Below are 18530 nucleotides of genomic sequence, written 5' to 3'. Positions count from 1 at the left end.
GTTTTTTTATTCAAAAGAAGGATGACAAAATTAGAAAGAAGGAAATTATTTCATTGGTGTGAATTTTATAGAAATTAAGTATCTTTAACGATATTAAAGTTCTTGTTGACAAACATTAATGTCATGCAGTCATTCGGTTGGAGAGTATTTTTATAAATCTGCAAAATGAAGCTTAACGTCGTTGCTTACTATCCACCAGAAAAGGTGCTCCGAGAGCAAAGTCCTGCCATTGCTGAGTACTGTAAGGACCTACTTAAAGGCGAAGACGAACAAGCCTTTGTAAACGGTATGATTTCTTCGATTGAGACGAAATATTGGAGAAATAAAATTTTCGAAATGTGTTGAAACATAAAGAATTACATAAAATGTCATCCTTTAAACATTATAATTTTTCACTTTGTTATAGTTAAAAGTATGATCTTATTATATACATACTTATATTCTCAAAAAACCATATAGAATGTATGTAATATTACAATTGATTTACATATCAATTTCAATTGTACTTTTATCAATATTTCGAGATGCACGTAAGTCCCATATAGACACACCTTTCCATATCAATGAATTGCAGTTTGTGCGGTTCCAACTGGGGAGCTCAACCAACCTCAGTATCTGTGTGTGTGTGTCTGTGTTTACCAATACCAACAGAGTTCATTCATAAAATCCGGCTCACCTACACGCGTAGTAAAAAATGCAGTCACTAATATGCAGCAGCTAACTGAAGCAGAAGCAGCGGCAGAGCTGTGCGCATGCGCTCTTTGAGACCGCTCTCTCTCTCTTTCTCTTTGCTTGGCACTTGTTGCCTGCCGTCAGACCTCTGTTTCTCTTTCTACCATTTCTACTTTGTTGCAAGGGCAGTTGCAGGGTAATTGCAGGTTGCAAGTTGACAATCTGGCCGGCGATGTCATTGTCATTCGTTCTCTCGTTGGCAAGCAACCAACCATAATAGTTGCCACGGATATGTATTTGTTGCACGTGTTTCGTTATGCAAGGGTGCCCCTTTGCCACCACCTTGGGCTCGGCGATCGGCTGGTGGTGGAGGTAGATCGTTTTAAATCTTATTGCCCTTTTTTATGGGTGCAGCTGCACCCATACTCTTGCATATTAATGTTGGTGTGCACATAATTTATGCGAAATGCGTTGCCAGAATATGGAAACACATGCAACAACCGCCGCACTGTTGCACCAATGTATTGGTATCTACATATAAAAGAAACCTGTTTTGGTGTTTGGTCCGTCCCAGTTCTGGCCAAAGAGAGTCTTTCCTCTGCACAGTAGTTAAAAATTCAAAATTGAATTAGCCTTAACAGATTTAGTTTAATCTAATTTGTACATATGTTTTAATTAATCAAGTTATTTTAACTTATATTAACAAATGCAGCATAGTAATAAATTATAAAACGAAATCTAAATTGCATAGCTATCTTATACCACTCACACCACTGTGCAATCGCTTGCTAAAAATGATTGCCCCCACGCACACACACACACACAAAGGCAAACACACACACTTGCACATATTCTTGTTTTAATGTTTGTTGTTGTTATTTTTCGTCGCAGCAACACTTTTTCGTTTTGTTTTTGTTTTTTCTTTTTTTATAACTAATTATTTTGATTTTCTTTTTAAGCTCTGTGGAAAATGACGATCTTGTTGCTCCCACGCGCATTTTATTCTCTTTGATTAGGTTAATTAATCGGCGAGAGAGAGAGAGATTATTTAATTTGCTAATAAATACACACATATGTACATAAGTACATAGGCAGAAATTTATGCATGTGTATGTAAATTGGCAGTGACAAATAACTCTCGATTTTGTTGTTATTGTTCTTTTTTTTGCGTTATCAATGTGCTAAGTGTGGGGCGCAGCGCAGCCCTCTTCTCCGCCATAGCCCTTTCTCTTTCGTGCTCTCTCTCTCTCTCTTCGGCTCTCTTCGACTCTCTTGCTTGCTTGCTGTTGTGCTCGAGTCACTTGTAGCTGCGGCAATGCGTCGGCGTCAGCATCAACGTCAGCGTCGGCGTCAGTTTGTTGTCGACTCTCTTTCCGTTTGGACGGTCTGCTTTTTTAACGGTTAAAGTGTGCGTCTGTGTTTGTATTTTGATTTCTACAAAGAATCAAGAATCATAAAGATTATATCGGAATTGTAATAGTAGCTAAACGATCGCGAGTGTATAACCCCTGATATATGTTTTTGATATGACAAAGTGAGTGCCACAAAATTCAATAGAAATAAAAGAAGAGTTAATTAAAGAGATCTCACTAGTGTTAAAACAGCAAAAACGATCTAAAAATAGATCCTAAACACATACATGCATAGATACAAAGATCAGCTTGTTTTCATAAGCCCAAGTCGATCAACGGGAGTAAACTGCAAGGGAATTAAAATAAAAAAAAACAACAAAACCGAATCTTTTTCTACAAAAACCACAAAAATCGCTTCAAAAGATATTTTGCGCGCGTGTGTGTGCAAGTATTTGAGTCGTGCGTGTGTGTGGGTTGCTGCTCCTCTGATCCGATCCGTTCGATCCGCTGCGTCGGCGGCGGCCATTTCGCGTTTCCATACAGTTTTGGTCTTCTTATAAGCCGAACTAAGTCCCCGAGAGTTCTGTGTAGTTCCTTTTTTTCCCTGTGTGTGTGTGTGTGTCGTTCGCTTTTGTTTCAGGCACGTAATCTCTGTCGTTCTCTCTCTCACTCGCTCTGTCTGCGGTTCGCGTCTTCTTTCTTCCTTACCCATAATAATCACAACCTGCTGCCGCTAAATCCAGGAGGGTTACGCTCAGATATAGATACAGATACAGATACATACAACAGTTCTTAGTGTGTGTGTGTGTGTAAGAGTGGCATCTCCTGGCTCAAGATCAAGATTATGTGCCTAATTTGAAGCTGTAATTAATTGTGGGATACCCTAATAAAAACCATACAAGAATCAACCAAAAAAAAAAAAGAAAAGAAAAGAAAAGATAAAACAAAGCCAAATCCAGATTCAAACAGTCTTGGTGTTTACCCTTTCTTCCCATCATCATCATCATTTCTCCTTCTTTATAAACCAACTCTACCCCGCCCCCTCCCCAATTTACGAGGCGCGTTGTAATCCCCGCTCATTGGCGGTGATACGCGGCGCTATTTTATTGCCCCGCACACCGGTGAGTTTTTTTTTTTTTTGTATTGAAGTGTTGAAAAACAGTAGTTGAAGTATTTTTTTCTTTCTTTCTATTTTAACTTTGGCTACCAACTATGAAAACCCTTTCGCTATCTCTATCCCCCTCGCACCCGTTCTGTCGGATACTATCATTTTGTATCTTTTATACCTTTTATCTCGCTCGCTGCTGCCTGTTTTCTTGAATGAATCTAGGAAAAAACTGGTTTGGCTACCGCGGCCTTTAACTATTGCCTCAATTCAGGATGATGTTGAGGTTGTTCAAGATCTTGATGACGATGATGATGATGATGGGCCTGATCAGCCTCTAGCTGAAACTTGTTGCCTTTTTTGGGCGCTTCTTGACCACTTCCATGGATCTTCCTTCCACATAGTCTCACATACCTAGATATCTATAGGAAAATAATTGAAATTACTACTACTGTTCCCTGTTACAGTTTCCGGTGTAACCAATAAAAGCAATCTTTAAATGCATTTTGATTGCCTTTTTTTTTGGTATTCCCATTGTATTTAGAATCAGAGTTCTTAAATTTCAAAATGAGAATGTGTTAATGCTTGCGGTTGAATTTTAGTTGTATCATTTTGTTGTTTTTCTTGTTGTTGTTTGTAGCTTAAATGTAGATCAATGAACGCTTTAAGACAGCGATTAAGGTTCAATTGTATTGAAAGAGCATTCAAAGATCACCTCAAATGATAAGCTAAAAATAGATTATAGATTTTAATGTTAAAAAATGAATAGTATTGTCTAATGCTCTTAAAAAACATTTGCAATGATCACTGGCAAATCTGAAATTAAGTTTGGTAATAAATATTTATGTCAATGAAGATTTGTGAAAGAGATCAATCTACGGCGTATGAAATTATGGAAGTTATATAAAAAAAAAAAACAATTTTAGGGTTTTCATTTAACTTATTTTTGAATATTACCTAGGTAAATGGTAGGTTTCCCAACTCTATATATATTTTTCTCGATAGAGTTTTAATTACCATTGGGGATTTCTCCTTATTCCGATCTGATATGTTTTAAGAATTTAATATATTTGATAGTCAATGATTAAGATTCAAGTTACAAATTAAAGTTATTGTGTCCTATTCTTATCACACATTTGGTTGCTTAAGCAGCTCAAAATTTTAATTTTAGGAATATTAAATATTTTCCAGTACAACAAAAACCGTGTGTAGTATTCAAAAAACTGGCATTAACAAGTACAAATTTCTTTCAAATCCCTGAAATTTTGTCCTAGATCAAGCATTTCCATATCTTCTACTATAATATACCCAAAAGGAGTTATTTGGTTATTTAATTTTGATTGAATTGAAACAAAAAGGAAGTACTAGAAAGAGAAAGGAAATGGGATCAAATCTCTTCCTCCAAGAATAATATTTTACCTCTTAAACTGCAAAAATCTCAATGAACTTTTGGATTTTCCTTATATATGGACAACAATAAGGTGAAATAACACAAAATTCATAATTTTCATTTTTATCCCATACGGTTTACAAATATAAATTTGAATATTTTTTAAAATTCTTTGCCCTTAAATAATTGTCTACCCTTTCCCTTTGCCCCTATATGTAAATCTAGGGCAGACAATGAGTTGTAATTGAGTCCTCCTTCGTTTCAAAGACTGTGGCTCACTTTAAATAGCTGAAAATCGATCGATCGATCAGCATATGGATGGATTTGCTTATATATTTAAAAAGAGACAATGTTGAGACATCTTCAACACAGTTGCATCTCCTTCTTCTTGTTCATTTTCCATAAATATCCCTACAATTACAGTTCATTGCATATTGCAGTTGGTTCGTTGGCCCCATGCCACGTCTGTATGTACAGACAGACACTGAATATCATCAACCTGCTGTAGACAGGCTCGGCTCAAGCAATTCTCGATCCCACGACAAACACGCACACCAATACACACACACACCCAGTCAGACAGACTTAACACATGTGCACAGAATCAGGCACAGGGGCAGACACTGAGATGGAGGATCATCATCATCATCATCATCATCAAAGATCCCTTTTAAAACTAGAGGGAAAAAAATGCTAAAATTGTCTTCTACCGTTACGTACACACACTCAGACACCCACACACATACACACACAGACACACAAGTTGCACCCCTATTGTTGTCCTTCGTATGGCATGGCATGGCCTGGAATGGCCTGGGCAAGGAGAGTGCGCTCACCATATCGAAATATCATATTCGTTTACAATCTGTTCCTTTGCAGCATCTGCTGCACTGCCCTGTACCATCTTCAGTTTTTTCTTCTTCCCTCTTTGCCTTTACTTTCCCAAAAACTGAAAATCTCTTCAAATGCCAACATTACTCTTGCTCTTTTCCAGGGAAAACATATGCTCCGATTTCTATGGCTGTTGCTTTGTTTTCTTTTTTGTTGTTGTCCATGTCTGCCTGTTGCTCTTATCTACTTGAATTTGAGATAAGGTCTGGGATTATGATAGTTAAGATAGATTGTGTGCTACAACTATTTATGCTTAGTAAAAAGTGGCAGACCTTTTTTTTTGTTTCAAAAATATATTAGACTTTGCGAAATGGAATGACAGTTGGCACTCAAAATTAGTAAAGGCCTTAAAGTTAATGTAATCACGTGTTTAATTGATATAATTTGTATTTCCTTAACGTATGACCTTTATACACCTGTGTTCACAAATATAATTCGTTAAAGATCGATTTGTTCATAACTGATTGGACTTTATTGAGAATACAACCAAGTTAGAATATAATTTTTGCCTTTGTTATTTGATATTGTTATTATTACAGGCAGTCCGTTGGTTTTTTTTTGGAAATGTTTCAAAATTATATTATTTTGTTTGTGTATTTGGGTAGTTTTCGATGTTAGAGAACTTTTAAAAGATGTTCTTAACTTAATTAAAAAGGATTACTTATTTTTAATTAAAAGGAAACTTGTGCTGTTTATAACTGATCAATTTGGAAGCTACAGATCATCGACACTGCTATTTCAGTGATCGGATTAATCAGTAATTACATCCAGATTAGAGATTAGAATTATATTCTTGTAAAATAGAAATTAAACCTTAAGCAACAAATAAACGACGAGTTTATATTATTAAACATAATATTGGATGAGCATTTCAATTTACAAATTCCATTTCTAAGAAGACTTTAAGAAAACTCTGTGGTAGGTGTAAAGTACTTTTAATTTCAGTCTAACGATTTAAATTTGAATAAATTTGTAATTGGAAATCTAAACAGGCCAGAATAAAATGTAAAAGGCCGTTAAATCTAACGGTCTTTTAAAAGTAAAAGTATTAAATCGCAGGAATCACATCATTTCAAACATTTGGTCCTGCCCAAACTAAATTAGGATGAACCTGACCGCAGATTTGAATCTTAATTTTTGCAACTTAAAATCAAAATTGTTTGCAGATTTGACTAAAATGTGTTAAAAACTTCTGATATCTTTCAAAATCTTGTATTTAAATGATAAATAAAACTTGTGATATCTTTCAATATCTTGTCTTTAAATGATAAATAACTGAATAGCTTTTAAATTACTAAGACCCTAAGTGTAAAGTCTTAATATTGATTATTAAGAGGGTTTAAAAGGCATCAACATCTGCTCTTTTGAATTTTTCTCTTAAGATCACGAGTAGCTTCAATTCTTTCCCGATTCGTTTTGCAATTTCTTGCACTTTCGTCATTCGGTCTATTCGAGAATTGTGAATTTGTTGTCAAAATTCCAACTATATAGCACATAAATATGTAAATTAAAAATCAATCTCATTATTTATTATTATGCCAATTATATTTTTACTAGTGCTTTATTTTTTCCGCGTTCATTCAGATGATTTTCTGGTGCACTGGGAAAAGTGCAGCAAGTGGAATATATTGTATATACTTTTTGCATTTGTGCTGAAAGCAGACATCTACATATATGTATATATGTATATATACCCACTATATATTACAGTAGATATATGTTTTTGTATGTAAGTGGCGAGTTCTGCTTTGAAAAATAAATACAAGTTGTATGTCGAGTTCATTCGCAGAGATTTTTATTATCCATTTAAATGTTGATTAACTTAAATTCGTTTTTAGTGCACTCGAGTACGAGTTCTCAATCACTTGATGAATACGTAACTGGGTCTCTGCTGATCTCCTCCTGCCGCCTGTGGTCTTTCTGCTTAGTATCCATGTCCCCAACACTTGGACAAAAAGAAAATAAAAATCAGCAAATCAAATTCAAATTGATTTCGCAACTGCACAGAAATTTATGCAACAATTTATTGTTGTTCACTCTACTCTATGTATGTATATAAAGTGTTTTATGTATTTGGTATAAATATACATCTACAGTACAAAAATCTACAATAACACAGATGATACTAGGAACGCCTTCTTCTTCGTCACTGATTCTATGTGCTTACTTATTTGCATATCGTATCTAATTGCGAGGCCACATTCAGAGAGTTATCCATTTGCTCGACACCTAAAAAACGAAACTGTATGACTATTTTTTTACTTGTTGAACTGTGTATATACATATAACGTAAGAACAATCTCTATTTGCATTGTAAAATTGTAATACACTTCATAGCAGTACTTTTAGTATTACAAAGAATCCATTTTATCCCATGAGGTACTCTTTTTTGCTCTCACTTGGAAATATTTGAACATATAGGTGGATTATTTATTATTTCTTGTAATTACTGTACACATTTCTATGGCATTAACAATGCAAAGACTATTATAGTCACTACTCAGGATACAAAAAAGAACACAGTTAGTAGAACAGAGAGAGTAGTAGTGTGTAATTGTATTAATCACATATATTAAGTTAGATAGATCAAATTTCAAATGGAATTTTAAATTTTTTTTTGGCTCAGTCGATGTTTTACTTATTGTTCTTAATACAAAACTGTCAAACGGGAAGCTTCAAACTAGAATCATATATTTCCATATATTTCTATTTTACTTTAAAATTTTTGACTCTGATCCTATTTTAAAACATTTAGAGACCTGTTTTAGTTAAACTATATAATAAAGATGGCTATTTTACAACATTTAGAGACCTGTTTTAGTTAAACTATATAATAAAGATGGTTAAAATCGAATATACATCGAATCGGGTTAAAAATCAATGATGTTATTTACCTAACATGAAGATGCTTCCAGTATCTCAGAGTAGGTATAGTCTCTCACTCTCTCTTTAAGAATCGGAAAAATGATTTAGTCAACTTTTTTGCATACATAAATAAATCTATATTTATCTAGCTATCATTCCCAACTAGTTTTAGCATTAACTGGCACGCGACTGTTTTAGTTTGGGAGGAAACTGGTTCGAAAACTGAATTTGAAGGTTTATTCAATGTAATTTTTGTGTAACTAACTATATACTTCCCTTTGATTAAAATATAGTCAAATAAAATGCCGAATTTTTGAAAACATACAAAACTTGCTGTTCGAAAAGTCGAACAGTGGTCCAAAAAGGGTTAAGCCAGTCTGCTCATAACAAGACTGACAATCTGTATAGTCCAATGAGTTCTTAATATTCCGATCAGTCGAATTTTAACACAAATTTTAGTTTATTTGTCATTACTATCGCATATTTAGTAATTAATTAAGTTTGATCACTCCTCGAAGGAAAAATAGACATTTGTCATGAATTGAGATCTTTTATTCATTATCCATGTTAAGAGCAAAACGTACTCACCTCCCACCATTGCTAGTGGTAAATCATCAACACGATAAAAGTCCTTTAACAACTGTACACCCTACAAATAATTAGAATTAGATCTCTAAATATAGCTTAAATATGTCTGTATGTATGTAAGTACATACCTGATAGGGACAGGTATGATTGACGGTGGATACATTTTTGATGAGATTGTGGAATATGATGACCACAGGATGATTACGTCTACGCATAAACTGGCAGGCATCAATTGTGTAGTTAACCAGCCATGGTTTATATCCATTTGCCTTTTTCATTAACTGAATATGCAGTCGTATATCATTTGCTGGGTATAAGAGAGTGATATTAATGTTTAATACCGTCTTTCGACGTTCCACAGCCTTTAGACGGCAATTGTTGATTAAAACCCAAGATTTATTGTATGACTCGCAAACGGCATTTGTTAATTTCACATAGCTGGCCTCCTAAATATAAATACTAAAGTTAATCCATGTCAAATAGTTGAAAATTTTTAGCTTACACTTCTATTACTATAGGTTACCAATAACCAGGTTAATAGAGCGGCAGATATATAGAAAATTTGACTAGCTTTCATCTCGGTTGGTATTAGGACTAACGAAATAAAAAACACAAAAGTTTGCTAAATAATAATTATATTACATTTAAAAATCAATCAGAATTGAGCTATATGGAATATAAAACTAACTAGCCATGGTCTCAATCCACAATAATGTATAATTATTTTAGGCCTTTATCTCATATGGGGCATTTATCAAAAGCATAATGTAAATAATAATTTAAAATGCGTAATTACCCCAATGGAAGTTATCTCGAGTTTGCTTTCTGTTTCAGTATATACATACATATAGTGACATCAGAAAAGGCGGCTACTGGGCTTAGCTCTTAGTATGAAACCAACCATCATGTACATATGTATCTATGTACATAACCCTCTAGGGGATTGCTTATTTCTTTGACTTTTATGAGTTTATCATTTCATAGTCATGCCGTCACTTCCGTTGATAAAATTCCCTAAACATTTCTTGTTATTCTTTTCCATTTTGTTCTTATTGTTGCTCTTTGTTTAAGTGCGTTTGTTTTTTTGGGTTTTCTTCATTTGCATTTGACAAATTCATTTGCTTGATAAGTAATTTATATACACACACACACACAGCCACCAAAACATCAGTCATATGTACTAGGAAGTTTTACAAAATCATTATTTAAAATAAAAAAGTATAGTATATAAGTAAAATAGTTTCTTACAATGCCCAAACCGAATCCAAATAAAAGCCAATCGTCTAATGAAACTAAATACTATTCCTAGTTAAAAAACTGTCATAAAAGTAATAAAGCGCGTTTTTTTTAAATTTCGTGAATCAAAAAGGAAACAGGAATGGTTTTACATGAGAAGAGTTCCTTATGATTCTCTTAGTCATTGAAACAGATGTTAACTTTTTATTTTTGATCTCGATCCATGAGTTTTTGTTTCTGGTTTCCTTTTGAAAATTCTCAAATTGCTTGGGTCAGGGCAAATATTTAAAAAGTCCAGAAACAACAAATCCATTAGAATATATTTAGAGAATCAAACCCTTGACAAAACTAACTACACTCTATATAAATATAAATGTATATGTATATGTACATACAAACAAACATTTATGCATGTATGTGTAGGTACGAGATGGATGCTGTGTAAACAAAAAATGTCTTTGATATATGCAAACTTCGAGGCAGGCGGTGTCTTTTGTTGTGGTGCCTTGTCGCCGTTGCTCAAAAGGTGCGGACGCTTTGATGTCTTGAGTTCAACTCGAAACTCAAAATGGGGGGCACACCATTCCATTCCATCTATAACAATCGTTTTAGCCATCCCCCGCTTGGCTTATAGAAAAGTGTCATAATTTCTTAAATCAATAGACCATCACGATGCTGAGGCTGAGGCTGGGGCTGCCTCTCAAATTGAGCAAATAGAGGTGTTAACAGAGTCTTTAGTCAAAAGGTGTGAATAAGTGTGCAAAGTAAAGAGCATGAAGAGCATAAAGAGGGGGGTTGGTGAGGTTCGAATGCTAAACGATCCCATTAATTAAGCGATAATTAGGGGGCACTTATTCAATATAAAGTCAAACCATTTCAATTTGCTAAAAGTTTGATCATTATTGATGTTTACTAAGCAATTTCCCAATTATTTGTTTACATTAACGAATTTCCCCTCCAATTCGAATTCTCTTTCTAGATGCCTGCACAATATGGAATTGGCGATTTGTAATCCGGAGATAACTTCAACGAAATTTATGCTTCCACCAGCATTGCCCGCTGCAGCGGCAATAGCAACAACAACATCTGCCACATCAGCAGCAACGGCAACCACCCATTCGTTTGCATTCCTCGATAAGGCCGCCCAGTTGAACGAACTGTTCAATTTCAACGCTGGACATTTGTTTAAAACAAATCCCAGCAGCAATCCCATCTCCAATAACAATTTCCAAGCCAATCCCATACCCTCCTCGATCCTGAGCACCAACATCAATAGCCATAACAATAACAACACCAACACCAACAACAGCAGCAGTAACATGAGGCTGAAAAAGAATCGAAAAGTTACATTTCTGAGTAGCTTAGTTGAGGTAAGTTTCAAAATACTTTACAAAATCAATTACAACTGATTTCACTTTGTAAAAGATTCTTTTAAGCTATAGGTAATATATGTACAAATAACAAAAACGAATTAGAATAAAAAGCAGTTGCCTTTAAACCATGAAGGAATCTAGAAAATATATTCGGAGGTGTCCGATCAGAAAATCAAGATTTTTGGCATAAAGTTTGAAGATATAACCAATTTCGATGATTTACTACTGTAAAAATTGGTTTCTAATACTTAATTACTTTATTTGATTGGAATAGAATATATGTACATTGAAGATCTCCGATCTAAAATGCAAATGTGTTATAAATTCAAATATTTCCAATATTGAGCTAAAATTTGAAAGAAATAAAAGATTGTATACAATATTTAAAATTTCAAATATTTCATTTTCAACATTTTAACCTCGTGAGCTTTTAATCGATTGTCATTAAATATAAAAAACAATGAAAACTAATACTGTTTAAATTATGAATAAACAAATTAAACTTTTTAATATTAAATAATTTCCCAAATGATTTAGAAAATGGTCAGAATTAATGATTTTATTAATTATCGATATTTGCCTTTAGGCACTCTTAAGTCTTATAATTAGAGGGTTAATGGGATAAAAGTCACATTACTTTAATTCCTAAACCAAAGGAAAATAGAACATTGTGACCCATATATGTAGATCTGCTAGCATTATTTGATTCTAATTGTGCCATATGCATAGCCATAACAATGTTTAACTAACTACACTGTAAGATCAATCGAGGGTAGCTATGTATAAACAATGTTTTTAATAATTGATATCAAAATAAGAGATAAACTCTATACATTCTAGAACCATAAATTTCGATTGCCCATATTAAGACATTTTGAAACTCTAATACTTGATTAGGTCATATATAGAAGAATTTTAATGACTTCTAGTCTATTGCCTATGGTCTAGAGGAGTGAGTAGATTATCAAACTTTATTATTTATTGCATAAATCTAAAAATATACATTATATGAGTATGTCTGGGCCTGGATGTCTGATCGATAGCCTGCCTGTCCATCGGTTTTCTATGCCATACTGACAAACATTGCAGTTTTGCATACTGAATCTGAGGTGAAGCGTCGATGACAGCTTGTTAAAAGCCATCATCATCATCATAGTCGACGTTGTCGTTGTCGTCGTCATTATCAGCTGTTCGGTGTATGCAGAGCACGTATCATGGCTTGATTCTAAATTTGGTTGTTCAAACAAAACTCAATTATTATGTCTTATGCTATTGTCTCCCTTTCTCACTCTGGCCCAAGTGTGAATTAGCAACGTTTGCGATTGAATCATAGAAAAAGGGTATATATTAATCGTTGTTTACCTTTAAGAGTGGCTAACAATCTTTTGTTTATTTGCTATAAAAGTCATAAGCGTGCCACTTAATTTATTTTAGAGAGATAAACAAAAGGCATAATCAAAATGGTGATCAAGTCTTTTGGGACAAAAGGAAAAGACAATTCACATAACTTCCCCAAAAAAGGGACAACAACTAAAAGGGCTTATACGGCTTCCTGATAATGAGACTTGCCCCTGGTTGCCATTCTCCTCTTATTTTCTCTCAGCTGATAATGGCGATCGATCTCAAGTATAGGCATTTGACACAGATACATATACCTGTGTGCATGACTTGCGGTAAACATATATCCGTTGAGTCTGACCACTTTCATCCGGTCGGTCGGCGAGGCCAACAGCCTGGCCCGGCCAAAAAGGACCTGCATTGAACCTATATAGTCATGTCCATTCGCTTGGAAAATGCACTCCATGTGAAATTCAATATCGTCATTGTCTGGCAAACAAATACGCCAAAAATGTTAAGAATAACCCCAGAGCTAAAGTCAAAAGTCTTGGGTTTCAGGTGAAACTGAAGCTGAAAGCAGCAGCATTCAAAAGAAAGGACAACTCTCCTTTTGCTTCACTCTTCACCTCGATCAATGTGTCAAAAAAAAAAAAACACAAGTATTTACAAAATTGCCCAATTCAAATTGCGTGTGTGTGCTTCTGCTTTGTTCAATTGATTATATGATATTTATGAAACAATTCGTTTGACTATTTTGACCTCCATTATCATTAATAAGAACAACAAAAAACATCGACAACGACAACGACGATTCATGCAGATTCAGTTTGCTTGTACTCGATGTGGGAAGTCAAATGTACAATTCAATTTATTAGAACGCGTTCAACATGATCGGACCCATGGGATGGTCGCCTGGTCCCTGGGTTCAGAATCTGAATACGTTGCTTCCCCCCTTTTTAGCTTTAGCTCTTCTTCTGTGCTGTCAATTGTGAGCAATCTATGTTTATGTTATAATTCTGTTGTTGTTGTTGCTCTGATTATGCCTATGAATATGATTTTGGGTCTTACGTTTCGTTTTAGGTAGCAAAGAGTGATGGTGGGGTAAAGAGAAGCAGCAAGTTTATAATTGGGTAAAAGTGGTCTGAGTATGAGAGTGTCTGTCTCTGTGTGTACACAAACAACAACAACAACACGAATACCGCCTCATTTGACTCATCCGATTGTAGTACAAATTGACAGTTTGATAGATGGATGAATTGCTAGTCGGATGGGATGACAGTGGAACTGTTCATATTTAGTATTTCCATTAGTTTCTTGTTTTCAAAGGGAACATACATGTTTCCCACAAATAAAAAGCATATGAATATGAATATGCTTGTTTCACTCAAAAATACTCAATACAAATAAAATTTGAAGATGCTTCCTTTATTTTATATGAGTTTGGAATCCAAAATGATTAATAATGTTTTTCGAACAAAATAGTCAACGTATTTGACTACAGATTTTAAGGATACATAAACATATACAGTAGAATCTGGTTATAACGACTCCGCTTATAAAGTCCATTCGATTATAGCGACTAAAGTTCGATGAGTGATTCGTTGGTCCCAATACAAGAAACTTATGTATATGAAAGGGCCTCCGGTTAGTACGTCTCCTGGATATAACGACGAAAATTCTACTGTATTTGCCTTTTCGCATGATACGCGAGATAGCATGTTTTTCCTCCCAATTCACTACCAAATGAAATATAGAGTAAGATAGAACTTAAAACTAGATTTCTACAAGAGAAAAACACTGTGACTTGTGATTTTTCTTTAAAAGCAAATAGGGAAAAAAATTGAAAATTTTTTTTTAGAAATCACCAACAATAATTAGATTTTAGATTTAATTCATGTTTGACGAATTTTGTTCTTTAGTCAAAAAGTAATTAGAATAATTGAGACTTGGATTTGTAATTCAAATTTTTAGATTCATTTGGTTTTCAGTTGTATTACATTTTATTTTCAAATCTTCTTTTGAGTTTTCCGGTTTTCACGATTGTTAGGACGTCCCCCGAAATGTCAGTAATTAATTAATTATATTTTTTGGCCTCTTTAACGACTTTATAGAGTGACTCTTCGAAGTGGTCAAGAAATTTCGATAAATCATCATACTGAAAAAATGCCTATATCGTAGTTATTGATTTTTTGCTTGAATCCTCACAGAAAATATTTCCTAGGTCCCTCCATACTATTACTTAATGTCAGTTTTGAAAGTTTTCTTCTCGTAACGTTTATTTATTGTAATTTACAGGCTTTACGGAATAACTGGAGAATCCATTTATGTAATTTTTTCAATCAAAGGATTTACTCCTTACAAATATTAAGTTGTCCTGTTTTGAGAGATTTTCTTGAAACCCTTAATCTTCATATTATTTTCGTATATAGGCAATTCAGATGTAAAGATTGTATTCCTTGCAGGATACTTAGTTTTGTTGTAGTCAAATTTAGAGTTTTTTTAAGTTTTTGTTGTAGTTTAATTTAGGTTAATTTAATAATGGCAATTAATTTCCGAATTTCGCAAATATTTTGTACGCCAAAATTTTAATTTAAATCAATTCTGATAGTTCTCTTTACTCATAAAGAATGACAAATTACTGATAACTAATTTACTTTGCTACATTTAATTGCAGTCCAAAAATATATTTATTAAGGAGGAGCCAGTTAATGGCTGCAAGGATTTACCACCGCCCATATGCAGTTTATCGGATATTTCAGATCATGAGGCATCGCTGGGTAAGTGTAATTATAGCAAATTTCCAATTAACTTTATATAATGCAAATATTGTTAACCCAATTTCGTATATAAAAACATTTTGTTGTTGCTTTCAAAGACCGATAACAGGCCGAATAAAAAAGGCGATTTCTAAGAATTGAAAATATAATTGAAGAGCAAAATGTTGTGACTGCTTGTTTCCCACTATCTTTGCACACAGTCATTTATATAAAATTATTTATATGTTTTGGTACATTTGGTACAAGAGAGTTTAAAAGAGAGAGAGCCCTTTCTTCCCCTTCTTTTCTATGGGACTACTTATGTCAAGAAAATATTCCACAATAAACAAATGTCATCAGTCATGTCTAGACCCATTTTCTACCCTATATAAAAAAGGCAAGAGGGAGTATGCACTTTCAATCCTAAGGAAAAGAAGCATGTTGAAACGGTCAAGGGGTAGCAATCCTTGTGAAATGCCTGTCTTAAGAATGGTTCTTCCTTGGGATTGCCTTGAAATAGAAGAATTTAATATGAAAATATCTTCTTGGGGTCTGCAGACTGTATAGAGTATTGAAAAGTCGTGGCTAACACTTGATCATTGTTTCTATTTTGCAATGTTATGCGCCTTTTGAACTGGGCGATAAAAAAAAAACGAGAGAGAACCAAATACGATTTGTTTTTTTTTTCTTTTTTGTTCGTTTGCGATAAGATAAGTAAGAAAAAGCGTGTACGAAAACCAAAGTAAAACGAAGAAACGATAATTTGCCAGCATTTCTGATGTGCCTGGTGAGGGTGTTGGGATGATGGGATTGTTTAAATATTATATACATATGTATATACACATATAGAATATAATGAAATCCCTTGCATTTTCATAGTTGGTTAATATTTTTATAAAAAGTCACGTCGTTTATTTCCGGTGGTGTTGGTGGTGGTGGTGCCCCTGAACCCGCATGCCCCACCCCTTCATTCCCCTTCACGTTGGACTCGGAAAGTGCCCAAGTGCCCAGGCAGAGTGCCAAGCGAATTTATACAGATTCCGATTCATTTCTATTCCTTCATTCATTTTTTTTCAATGCGTCTTTCTCTCTTGCCAGTTTGCCCTGCCCTCTCGTTTCAAGTAGTAGAAGGCGTGAAGAGACCCAAAAAAACACACACACACACACGCACACACATACACACAAATATAAAGAAAGAAAACACAACAGAAACCACATTTGCATTTCAAATACACGAAATAAACATCTTAAATGTGCAGTCTTCCCTGCTCTATCACCTCTCCCTATCTCCCTCTCTCTCTCTATCTCTCTCCTAGTTGCTCTTTTCCTCCTCGTTGGTTTCCTCCACCATCGCACAACTGTTGCTGCCTGTCAATCAGGCAATACGTCAGTCATTCACTTACTCAGTCAAAAACTGTACGTATACGTAATGTGACAAAATGTCGCGCGTTCGCTTGTGCCATGATGTGTGCTTAGTATATACATATGTACACACATACGTACATATGTATATAAAAGTATATACTAGGTTGTTTTTTACTTTTATCTATTACACATATTTGGACAGAAAGATACAAGATACATATACATATACTTACGTACACACTTTTGCAGTCAAAGCTGAGTAGTTTTGTTGTCGTTATGGTAATTTCTCATTCATCTTTAAATCGGAATTCAAATGGTGATGAATTGCTGAATAATTTACCAAAAAAAGGCGACATATAATAATGAGAAGTTATTAGAAGAGAATTGAGTTGAATCAGAGTATTAAAATGACTTATAAATTAATCTTAAACTAGTCATGAAAGATTTCTAGTTTTAATAGAACCTTAAAAAGAGAGTCCCAAGTTATAAAAGAAGTTTTTTTTTATGGTTCAAAAAACTTTTAATGAAATTTGGAATCATTTTATAGGGCTTAGACATAGGCGGATCTAGAAATGACACAAATATGCTCCCAAAAGTATGCAATGAGCGGTAGAGTTCTTCAAACAGATAAAAAGTTTTTGATTACTCGGTGGATAAAGTTAAAATTTTGTTGCAAATAATGAATACTTTTTCGGCTTATTGTCCCAGGTCTGCCTCTGGCTCAGATCTACAGATAAATTCAAATGTAATACACGTTTTGCTTTCAAATGTTTTTTAATCTCAAGAAAAAGAATACAAAATAAAATATTCCATATTAAAAAAATCCAGTTCTAGATTCAAGTTAGTCATTCAAAATTTAAGTAATATGAGAAATGAATCATTAAGAATGCCCTTGAGCAGTATTATTTCTTTTAATATTCGCCAATGTTCCCCTGTCAGTCCTACGATATTAAAATATCATATTTCAGAATATATATTTTATAAATTTTTTATAAATATCGAGAAAAGTTTGGTATCACGTGTTATCAATATAAATTAAAGAGCTACAACACTTTAAGAACTTAAAAATATAAAAGGATTACAATGTTTGGAACTTTTCAAATATTAAATTTACTTAAAACTAAATGATCATTTGTTTTTTTTTTAAACGCAAAAAAAACTTGAGTTGCTCTGAAGAATATTTTCTTGAATTAAAGTGTTCTTTGAAGTGGATATAAGTACTCAATGATGATGGTCCCTACTTTAATTTGACTTCATTCTGAAGACACGAATCTTGAAATGATTCTTTTGGATTTTTTTCAACTGCTCCAGATACAATTTGAAGGCTTTTTATAGATTATATACAATGAATATATCATTTATATTGGCATGGCAAAAAAAATATAAAAAGAACAAAGATTTAATGCTGTTTATAAAAACAAATCATAAAGCGAACTGGAATATATACATACGTCTTATATACATATATGCATGTGTATGTATAAATTACTGACTATAGTATTCCCCTAAAAACAGGCCGAAAAAAAGTATTTATGCCTTATCTCTGGGTAAAAATCAACAAAGCGCAAACAATTTCAATGTCAACGCTACGCGGCAGTC

The 18530-nt window shown here is 33.8% G+C and overlaps 2 protein-coding genes across 3 annotated transcripts in view; one reads left to right on the top strand and one right to left on the bottom strand.

Moving 5' to 3' along the window:
- Window positions 1-2036: 2036 nt before the first annotated feature.
- The window catches only part of LOC6648163 (ETS-like protein pointed), a 72379-nt gene continuing 55885 nt past the window's right edge, over window positions 2037-18530 (top strand). Inside the window, exons 1-3 of one of the 2 annotated variants that reach the window (XM_047013301.1) lie at window positions 2037-2206; window positions 11079-11469; window positions 15485-15587. In XM_047013301.1, coding sequence (XP_046869257.1) covers window positions 2199-2206; window positions 11079-11469; window positions 15485-15587 — 502 coding nt within the window. In that variant the 5' untranslated portion in view covers window positions 2037-2198. Of the gene's footprint in view, window positions 2207-3001; window positions 3146-11078; window positions 11470-15484; window positions 15588-18530 lie in introns of those variants that run through there. The other variant, XM_023178727.2, reaches the window with a different exon arrangement.
- On the bottom strand, window positions 8781-9440 carry LOC111519155. The gene is made up of 3 exons (XM_047009320.1): window positions 9387-9440; window positions 8992-9309; window positions 8781-8924 (listed from the first exon to the last, which is right to left on the bottom strand). The coding sequence occupies exons 1-3, from the start codon at window positions 9438-9440 to the stop codon at window positions 8781-8783; spliced, it is 516 nt and encodes a 171-aa protein (XP_046865276.1).

Source organism: Drosophila willistoni, chromosome 3R (genome assembly GCF_018902025.1).
Source record: "Drosophila willistoni isolate 14030-0811.24 chromosome 3R, UCI_dwil_1.1, whole genome shotgun sequence".
Classification (NCBI taxonomy): Eukaryota; Metazoa; Arthropoda; class Insecta; order Diptera; family Drosophilidae; genus Drosophila; species Drosophila willistoni.
This window is presented reverse-complemented; position numbering and strand designations above follow the sequence as displayed.